Source organism: Brachycentrus maculatus, unplaced genomic scaffold (assembly GCF_059751285.1).
Source record: "Brachycentrus maculatus isolate JH-2025_06_01 unplaced genomic scaffold, ASM5975128v1 h1tg000647l, whole genome shotgun sequence".
In the NCBI taxonomy this organism is placed as follows: domain Eukaryota; kingdom Metazoa; phylum Arthropoda; class Insecta; order Trichoptera; family Brachycentridae; genus Brachycentrus; species Brachycentrus maculatus.
This window is the reverse complement of record NW_028281383.1, coordinates 24,724-35,913: the sequence shown is the minus strand read 5'-3', so window position 1 is coordinate 35,913 and position 11,190 is coordinate 24,724. Positions and strand designations below refer to the sequence as shown.

Sequence of the window (11,190 nt, the reverse complement as noted above, 5' to 3'; positions counted from 1 at the left end):
GCTTAGTGTCTTATAAATGTATTTTATGTGATACTAGAGGGTTGTTAAAAATATTAATTTTGTTGTTTAAAAACAGAGGGTGAAAGCTTATTCCACGTAAGGTTTTCAAAAGGCCCGAATTTGAGAACAATACAAACATTTACTCTTTTTGTTTATTTTCCCGTATTTACTTTTAATTACTTATCTAAAAAGCGTCCTGAGAAAATATTTTTATATGCGGTACGCTCTAGGAGTACGCTGGCATCTCTACCTTGAAACGTTTGGAAAAAAATATTTTGTTAGCGAATGTGTTACATGGGGAAAGTAAATAGCCGTATACGTGATAAGAGTTAAACCTTGAGTTTACTCTTCATAAAGCGCTCTAAAGTGTCGTGAAATGAACCCGAAAAAATAAGGGTAGTGAAATGTGAATCTGTTTAGAAATGCGGGAAGGGTATTTGGGAAGAGTGACACAAGGAGCGCAGAAGATCGATTCGGTGTTTTTACTTATAAATTGGTGTGAAATCTGATGTGTGACGGTCCACGATACCGTCATCATGATGTCCTGGAGAGGAATGAGGACTCTGTTCGTCCTCATCATCAGTTCCTCCCTGATGACAACTTCACCGGCTGAGACGGGAGCTCCAACAGTTCGAGGTAAGTCTACATTTTTGGGACTCTTCTCTTGAGTCTAACAAAAGTATTGTATTTTTAAGCAAGCATCACAGTATTTCGTAACCACTTCTTTGAAAGATATCGTTACAAAAAATAGGACACACACTTAAACACTTACACACACACACACACACACACACACACACACACACACACACACACACACACACACACACACACACACACACACATTATATATTAATATAATATATGTTCAAAGACATATAACGTTAAACTTCTAGTACAGAATTTAAATACATTTGCTGGATTATTACTTAGAAGCAATATCTTAATAAAGTCAAATACACTGGTCAAAGTTTAAACCTAATACAGCAGTTTGAAATTTGTGGACCAATAGTTCAGAGACATAAGTATAAACAAAAAACTTCAACTAAAATTAATCGCAGTATGAATGAACAAATAGTAACATCATTTAAAATTAATGCAACTGGGAATTGATAAAAATAAGAAACGCAAAATAAGAAGGGTCAGATCAGAAAATTAAAAAAGAGCTTAGGGGAGAGGCGGAGTAAAACAAGGGATAAAAGAAAAAGACGTAAAGTAAGGGTTATAAGGAAAGATAGTGATGTGTTTTTTTTTTCTTTTTGGAATTAATGGAAGATAATGCATGTAATATAATTTAAATCTCGAATCCAGCAGACATAAAAATCTCGGTTAATATACGAGTATACTAACATTAGTAACTTTTTTATAAAAAAATATTTGAAATTAATAAAAGCGTTAAATATGAATAATATTAAGACTAACAAAAAAATTATGAATTAAATAAATCAAAACATTTTAAACCTGTGTGAGACCCATCATGACATATGGGATCGAATGCAGAGCGGACACCGCGAAAGCAAAAAACACGATAAAAGTGTCAGAAATGAAGAACTTAATTTATTCTAAAACATATTACATACATAAGTGTAACATATATGTACAATGCGGATTGAGAAAACACATGTCGAAAATTGGACCACATGACTCCCCAGTCTGCAGATTTTGTATGTAGGATAACGAAACACCAATCCACATTCTCTATAACTGTGACGCACTCACTCGCAAACGAAGTCACATCCTTGGCGGACCACTACTAGCCTCCGAAAAGGTGAAGCTCTTATCACCAAGACAGGTTGTGAGCTACATGACTCACGTAGGTCTTTGGAGTGAGCTATGATACAGAGGGAGGTCACAATAGACCTAACATGGTCGTAGTGACATAAGGGATGCAAGATCCCTTGATCTCATAATAAAAATGACAAAAAAACATTTAATATTCCCGATGAGTAAATTCCATGAATCATTTTAGGAAAATGGTTTATTTATCTAAGGAGCATATCTGGCAAGAGTCTATAACAGCTGGAAATCGACATCGCAGGAGGCTAAACCCCATTAAAAACAGGTCACAGGGCCTACACCATGAAAAAGAAGAGAAATATTTCGTTTTTTTTCTGTTTCAGATCGGGAATACTGGTACGCAGAAGCTGAAAAGGACATAACGCAACGATTGCAAGATTTTGGAGATCAAAAACCCATAGCAAAGTGAGTACAATAGATCATTTAAAATATTTAGATATCGATTAAATGAAATTAACGTCACGTTTAAATCTATAGTGGTTCAGAAAATGATGGATAAGGTCGTCTGAATAATTTCATTAAATGATTCTGTGGTCACTTTGTGGTAAAATCAATCCATTTTTAATTTTAGTTTTACTTAGTTAATACCACTATTTCTTAAAATTTACTGTGACACGTGTTTCGATGCATTCCGCATCATATTCAAATACCGTATTTGTGAAAATGATGCGAAATGCATCGAAACACGTGTCACAGTAGATTTTAAGAAATAATGGTATTTACTAAGAAAAAATTCAATTAAAACCCGTCCGAATCAGTTAATACTGTCTGGTATTCCTCCTCAGGAATTTGTATTTGGTGGTAGGTCCTGGTCTCGGGGGGTCGACATGTCTTTCTATGAAAATATTACATATTATGAGAATTCGAAATCAAAAACTTAATCGAATAACTAAAAAAGTAACCGATACCTATTAGTTACATCTCTAAACACGATAAGTTCAATTTTGTTGTTAATATTGAGCAAGCCACTTTAGCGTTTTCGATTACAATTTGGCTAGTCGAATAAATAATTCACACTGGACGAAATTGACCTGCGAAAACCCCCATTCATATACGTTAGTGAAATGAATAATTATTGCCTAAATATACATACACTTACCGTAATTTAAATTAGTGATATTCAGCAGATAGTTTAATTTGCATTTTCAAATATAATTTGTATCCCAACAATACTTAACCAAGCGTGCAACAAAAGCTTGGAAATTGGTACTAGCGTACATACATAGGTGCAAATTAGAGGATTTAACTCAAGATAACTTTTCGATATCTCATTAAAGATAAAATAAATGTTAGCCTGCGTATTTACAAGGCTTATGACCTGTTATTTTTTGTTTTATTATTTCTTAAATTAGCTTATATTACATAATATAAACTATTTTATACACTTAATTTACAATAGATTTATATTATCCACTGACACTTCGTGATGGAATTGCATTTTTAATTTATTATTAGATTTATTAGACCAGTCATATTTATTATTAGACTAGTCTGATGATGTCGGTAACGACGAAACCCGGTCGCTGGTCAAATAAAAAAGTGGAAAAGCTAAAAATATTGGTTTTAATCTAATAATAAACTTAATTTACAACACTAAACAATTAAAATTACAGACTACATTAAACAATTTTGCGACTCTGTTCTTTTCATAAATTGCTCACTCCTTTCAAGAACGTCATAAATCAAAATACTTGATTTTTCAGGAGAAGGATTTTAAAGTTTAAAAATATAACACAATGTATTAAAAATAAATATCAAACCACTTATTGAACTTTTTACTGTGCAACAGATCTTTTTAGGTAAAACCTGAAGGTTTTTTATACATTTGAAAAATATTTAATTTATTTATAAAAATAATTAAACAATACATTTTCTTTAAAATGCAAAAACAACATTTTCTGCCCTGTAGCGGGTAAATATTAAATTAAAAATATGCCTCTTTTGCTGGGATATAGTACATTTTCTGGGCATTCCGAAAACATGCACAACTGGAAATTGTAGATTTTTGATTTACGACGTTCTTGAAAGGAGAGAGCGAAATGGCAGTCTTATTTTATCTTTTTTTCTGGTTAAATTTTCATGATAATTTTTGTTCAAAACTATTTTATCCTTAAAATAATTTGGTAATTTATCGTTAACTCTTAAACGCTACCATGGGTACTGGAGTACCCCACAAGATTTTAAAAACCCAATATTTAAAAAAATATCGTAACCACACTTGCGCCATTCAAGCTTATCTCTAATTATTAGTTCCTGCGACGAACTGTCCATCGCACGCTAGTGTCGCGCAGGTACAGACGTGTGGGCGGGTGTTCCGGGGTACTCTAGAACCCCACGGTAGTAGTTGTCAAAGTTTTTTCAAATTCGAAGGCGGCTGAACTTTGTTATTTATTGGTAAGTTTTATTACATATTGTTTTTGAAATATATATTAAACTCTTTTATCAGGTACTATATTATGTTTTTAATATCACTTAAAATCGTGTTTTAAGTATTCTATTTTACATATGTTTACAAGTTTGTTATTTTCCATGACAAGTAATCTACGTTTTTGTTAGTCATATGTCTCATAGATCATATCGACGTCTTAGAACTGATGGTGAAATAGCAGTGTTTTTAGAAGATTTGGATTATGAGGAGTTGAATACTAGCGGTGCTTCAGATGATGAACCGGATGACCTCTTTCAAGATTTTCGCTATTTAGAAGAGCCTGGTGTTAATTCTCAAAATCACTACGCCACTCTTGTTGCTTGCGAAGACGCTGATAGTGGCGATGAAGATGACATTCGTGGTATCGTATCGATGAAGAAAATAAATTACTACTGCCAGAAATTATAGCATTTTATAATAAAATAAAATGTGGGTTGATGTTTTTGACCAGATGAGTAAAAGTATTCTACGTCAAGAAAAACGAGAAGATAGCCGTTGTGTATTTTCGTTACCCTCTTAAATACGGTGGGAGTAAACTCCTGGATTTTTTATACTTTGTCAAGAAGTTCAGACAAGAAACTCATTCCGAAAAGACGTCTATTTTTTAAGGAAATGGCAAAAAACTCTTATAACACCGTATATGCAAGAAAAATTACAATGGTCAAGTTTGCCCCGGGATATAAGGGAATCTATACATGGTATTCTAAAAAATGAGATGAACAATCCTGAACCGGTCCCTCGAGATACCAAACCCGGTCACTGCTGCTTCTGTCCGCATATAAAAGATAGGAAATGGAGGACCGCGTGCTCCTCTTGTCGTCGTCACATTTGTACACCCATCAAATAAAAATATGCAATCATTGCAAACAAAAATTTTAAAAATTATTTCAATTTGTTTTATTTGTATGCCTAAGTAATAGCACATTTGAGTAAATACAAGAAATTGATTGATAAATTTATAGTTTTATTTCTAACTCATAAATATCTACGGGGTACTCAGGTACCCCACGGTAGTATTCATGCCTATAAAGTTGAGGGTAGTGTTCTAGAGTTAAAAAATTACGTTTAATTATCAGCATATTAAATTTTAATCTCTTTTTTAAAGATAACCATTTAAGGCTGGTATAAGTGATCATTTTACACACGTGTAATATTCACCATTCTATTTTTTGACATCTCATCAAAGATGAAGAAGAATATAGAAGTCTGGGCATTAACGAGGCTGACGACCGTCATAGGCTGGTTTAAGTGAAGTAACCAAGTTTGAAACATTGTTCTTGAATCACTAGAACTTCACTAGAGACAATCTATTGGTGAGTATTAGTGAGTAATTAGAGATAATCCAGATATCTGAACAAGTATTTGGACACACTCAAAATGTTGTAGAGATAAAATATATAGAAGTCTGCGTATTTACAAGGCTTATGACCTGTTATAGGCCGGTATAAGTGATCATTTTATACACGTGTAACATTTACCATTTTACCCAGGACAGACAACCATACTTATAAATTTTTGTTGTTAATTCGGTCCGTTAGATCCTATGATTTTTATTTTCAGCATGATAATTCCTAAGGAACCTAGAAATATCCCCTGAAAGGTCAGTGAAAAGTCAACAAAAACGGTTGAGTTAAAAAAAACTGTTAATTGAGAAATTGATAACTATTGAACATGACTAAAACATATTCTTATTTCATAAAGATGGTATTTGAATGTACAACATTTTGAGTGTATTTGGACACATTATGGATATATTTTTCTTCATCTTTGATGAGATGTCAGAAAATAATATGAAAATAACTCCTGTAATTGGAGATAATTCAGATTTTGTGAACCTGTATTTGGATACACTCAAAATGTTGTAAATAAATTATCTGGTCAAATTATAAGCTTAAACAATAAAAATTAAAATGATGATTTCTGGCGTTTCTCATGTGTGTGAGTATAATCCAGGATTCAGACCTCACATACTATAAATGAGTTTCTGCTCAATAAAAAACTTTTTTTCATCTCACCAATAGATGTCTCTAGTGAAGTTCTAGTGATTCAAGAATAATGTTTCAATATTGGTCCATATGTATAGAACTTCAAAGAATTTGAGTAGTGTGGTTGTCAATAATAGGTAGAATTGGTGAATGTTACTCGTGTGTAAAGTGATCAGTTGAACCAGCCTATAACGGTCGTCAGCCCCGTAAATGCCCAGACTTCCATATTCGTTTTAATTTTTTATAAGATTTTAAAATATAATATAATATTTGAATGATTAAATTTTATAAAAGGTTTGGTCTTAGTGTTTGTAATATATTTTTCATATATTTTCCAACATTCTTTTTAAACTACATATATCCTAGAACAGAAACTTGACTCCTTATTCCATTATTCCAATAAGGTCCAAAACGGCGATCAAGCGAGAGCTCAAAGGGCCAAGTAATAAACACCGAAGGGACAAACTATAGAGGCCCGAAGGGTCGATTGATTTCATCCCGTATGGCCAACCAATAAAAGCAGAATTGGTTGATATATTATATTTTGGTTTAAAAATGTAGGATCAAATGGCCGATTGTTGTTAATAAGTATTCTATAAAATATTGTATTAAAAAACATTTTTTATTGTAACTGCAGACAGTTGGTAGAATTCCAAATTGAATAGTTGGGTAATTTATCCAAAATAAAACACGGTTTTTTGGATTGCATTCTACATTTATTTGTGTATATATCAATCTGCGACGTGTTTCGTCTTCTTAGGACATTATCAAATACTCAAAGTGTTTGATTATGTCCTAAGAAGACGAAACGCGTCACGTATTAATATATACATAAATGAATGTAGAATTTAATCCAAAAAACCGTGTTTTATTTTGGATATATTATGCAACAAAAAACATTTTCTTATTCTTATTCTTGGGAAAGGCCTTGTGGCCTGTTTTTAAGAGGGATTAGCCTCCTGCGATGTCGATTCCCAGCTGTCGATCCATCTCTTTGGTGGTCTGCCCGGGAGTCCACTACCATGGGGTTGGCCGTACAGTGCGATGTGGGGGAGTCTATGGTTCCATTCTCCTCACATGTGCTTATCATTGTCTCCTTCGTTGTCTTTCCCACCTAACGACATCTTCATATTTCCCTGATCCTGGCATTTTTTATTCTATCTCAAAGACTCTTGCCTGATATGCTTCTTAGAGTCTTTATTTCTGACACTCTAAGCGCGTTTTTTTTTAATACTTTATGAAAAATCACTAAATAATTAAATAGTCTACTAATTTTCAGTTGCGGTTTTTTATATAAGCTCGAAAAATATACAATAATAAGGATTCATTTTATTTTTATTTCATATTTACTTTATTATTTGGAATAAGCAATATTTTTTATTTATTGATTTGACATTAATTTTGTAGTATAACGTGATAATTTAAATATTAAAATAAAACACTTGTTTGAGACACCCTTTTGAGTTTATTAATGTAAACACAACTAGTTTCGAGAACTAGAAATGTTCTCATAAACAAGTGAAAACACAAATCGTGGTCTTATATAAATTACAAAAATATTACCTCCAAAAGTGGTCTTATACAAGTGTTTTATTTTTATATTCACAGTAAGAATCATGCACATACCCTTAAATTTGATGTGATATTTTATCTACACACATAAAATTACAATATGTATATTTTAAATGTATGAAAAAAAAGGCCGGATTGTGTTATGGGGAGAAAAATAAAAGTTTTTTATCGAAGAATTTGTATTCGGGAAGGGAAGCGGCAAACTGATTGCTTAAACAACCCTTAAAAACAAATTCGTTTCAGATCTTCACGTTCCTTTTCAATATTCAGATTTTCACGTTCATCCCTTAGCAACATTCTTCGTATCTCGTGAATCTAACGCGACGTGAAAAATCAACCCCACGGTTATGTAAGAAAATATTTTTCTTAGATGCATATCTAACTAACTGACCATCATGTCGCTTCTCGAAAGGGTAGGAAGAGAAAATATAACGCCACACACGCAATCCCGTGAAGAAACCTGCATAAGAAAAAAAGAGAAAAATCATATAAGTGTTTATAAAGTAAATTAAACCTGCCTAAACCTGTAAATCGTATTTAACGGAAAACTGGACAAACGAAAATAAAATTTCAGAAAGGAGTCATTTCCTATTGAAATTAATACTCTAGCTAACTAACCACAAGCCCAATGCCGCTTTGTCAAAGGGCTAGGCAGAGAAAAAAGTACGCTACACCTATCTGTTTTTATCAACATTCTTCCCCTCTTCCTCATTTATAGATCTTCTCATTAATACCCATCGATTATTGCCACTTCTAACTTGGCAACTTTCAAACATTTGAAACATTTGAAAATGCCAAGATTTTCTCGGTCAACCTTTGCTTCAATCTTTAACTACATTCGCCTCATAAAGTTCTTTCCTCATTCATTTATTCCCCTTGCCAAAACCATCTTAATAAACCTTTAATAATTGTATCGATATAACTTATCTTGACTTTGGATTCTTTCTTTATTTTATCATTTGGACATCTATCATAAACCGTTCTGCATTTAGTCTACTTGCATCCTACTTTTGCAAACTCTACCACAAGGTGAATGCCGAAACAATAAATAAAATAATTTTTGATATTTAGACTGACGAATTATTTTTGTTTTGTTACAGAAGCGTGATCATGTTCATTGGAGACGGGATGAGCCTAGCTACAGTGACAGCTGCCAGGGAATTGAAGGAACAGAGGAGAAAACAAAGTGGAGAGGAGAGTCCCAGAGGTCTAATTTGGGACCACTTCCCCGCTGTAGCACTTGCACAGGTAAAACAGATGATTCAAAACTTGCCTAACAGCTTTATAGGTCATATTTATTTAGGATCACTAAAGGTGTTAAACATGGATGTGTAATGTCACTGTTACTATTCAATGTATACATGGATAATTGCATGAGAGAACTGAATGTTTGAGACATGCACCGTGGAGTGGTTAGGCAGACGCTCGACTACGAAACTGGCGTCGCGGGTTCGATTTCTGCCAATTACAAAAAGAATTCAAGGAATATTTATTTTTAATTAGTCTGGGTGTTTGTGATATATTTTTCTATTTTACCTTCTTTATTCTTACAAGCATCTTATATGGATGCTTTGCGGGTAATTCCTTTTTAAAAAAGGTAAATATTGGAGCTAAATTCACCAATTTGACTGTCGATGCTTTGCTTCTTGCTGATAATACAGAAGACTTGGAGATGTTGGTGACGGTGTTTATTGCGTGCAATGAAAATGATTTGCTGATGAATATTGGCAAGTTCAAAGTAAAGGTAACAACAATAACAAGGCATAACAATATATATGGGAGTCGAACATTGCAATATATCATTTTTTAATTTTATTATGACTATTATTATTATTTTTTTTTTGACATCTCATCAAAGATGAAGAAGAATATTGATGTCTGGGCATTTATGGGGCTGACGACCGTCATAGGCTGGTTTAAGTGATCACTTTACACACGTGGAACATTCACCAATTCTACCCATTATTGACAAACACACTACTTAAATTCTTGGAAGTTCTATATATATATGAACCAATTCAGAAACCTTGTTCTTGAATCAGTAGAACTTCACTAGAGACATCTATTGGTGAGATGTAAAGAAGCTTTTTACTAAGCAGAAACTCTTATATTAGTATGTGAGGTCCGAATCCTGGATTATAATCACACACATGAGAAACGCCAGCAAATACCATTTTCATTTTTATTATTTAAGCTCATAATTTGACCAGATAATTTATTTACAACATTTTGAGTGTGTCCAAATACTTGTTCACAAAATCTGGATTATCTCCAATTACAGGAGTTATTTTCATTATATTCTTCTACATCTCATCAAATATGAAGAAGAATATGGAAGTCTGATGAGATGTCAAAAAATAATATGAAAATAACTCCTGTTATTGGAGATAATCCAGATTTTGTGAACAAGTATTTGGACACACTCAAAATATTGCAATATATCGTTCCAAACATTTTTAATTTGTTGCCAACGGATGTTGGAGGTCAAAATAAAATATGGAACAAAGGCAAAATAAAGGAATGGGTGAATGATCAATCTTTAATTTAATGAAAATTGTAAAATATTTATATTCTTAATTTTCCTCTCTTTTTTGTGTGTAAATTAGGTTAAAATCGTTAAAAATAATACAAAATGTATTCGAAAAGAACCTCACCGACAATACACACTTTGGGGGTGGGTGTATGTTATTCGGCTTGGTGGGTCTCTGCAAAAAATATAAATTAAATATGTTTAAATTGTGGTTTAAATAAATGGATATAATTTATGTTAAGAAAAAAGTTTTTTAAAGATATGAATGTAGATCTGAGTTTAAAACAGTTAAAAATAGGGACACTTTGTAACAGGTCGATGATTTATAGGAATGAAAAGATTGATATAGTTAAAGGAAGGAGAGTGAGTATTGAGAACATACGTGATAAATTGTACTTTAAATTCAGTCAAAGTAAATAAAAGCGCAAGAGCGAAAGCTAAACTGGCAGTGTATAACGGAGTTCTGGTACTAAACCAACCATACTTAATATGAAAGTGAAGTATAAAAGGGGTGTTACGATGGTTTGGGCATGTGAATCGAATGAGTGAAGAAAAAATAGTCAAAAATAAAAAAAAACTAGAATACTAAATAGTTCAACCGTAACTATTTTTATAATAGTATCGAGATATTAATATAGTATGTATATTACAATTCACCAAAATTTAAGCAATATTTTCTCAAAACTCAAAAATGGTTATATACAAAAATTACTAAAAATTTTCGTAGTTTAAAAAGTGGTTTATAACATTTTTTCAACCTTTTTTATATGGGTGACAATTAGATAACACAAATTTAGGATATGTACATCGCAAATGCTAAAATGAAAGTATTTTTCTAGACTCAATTTCACGAGTGACATAATTGAAACTTGTGAGTT

General features: G+C 32.4%; 1 protein-coding gene across 1 annotated transcript in view; it reads left to right on the top strand.

The window, feature by feature from the left end:
* Positions 1 to 297: 297 nt before the first annotated feature.
* Positions 298 to 11,190, top strand: part of LOC148300856 (alkaline phosphatase, tissue-nonspecific isozyme-like) — a gene marked incomplete at its 3' end in the record, with an annotated part of 32,674 nt that continues 21,781 nt past the window's right edge. Inside the window, exons 1-3 of the mRNA XM_088274201.1 lie at positions 298 to 636; positions 2,121 to 2,202; positions 8,883 to 9,030. Of these exons, the coding sequence (XP_088130327.1) occupies positions 537 to 636; positions 2,121 to 2,202; positions 8,883 to 9,030 (330 nt within the window). The remainder of the gene's footprint in view (positions 637 to 2,120; positions 2,203 to 8,882; positions 9,031 to 11,190) is intronic.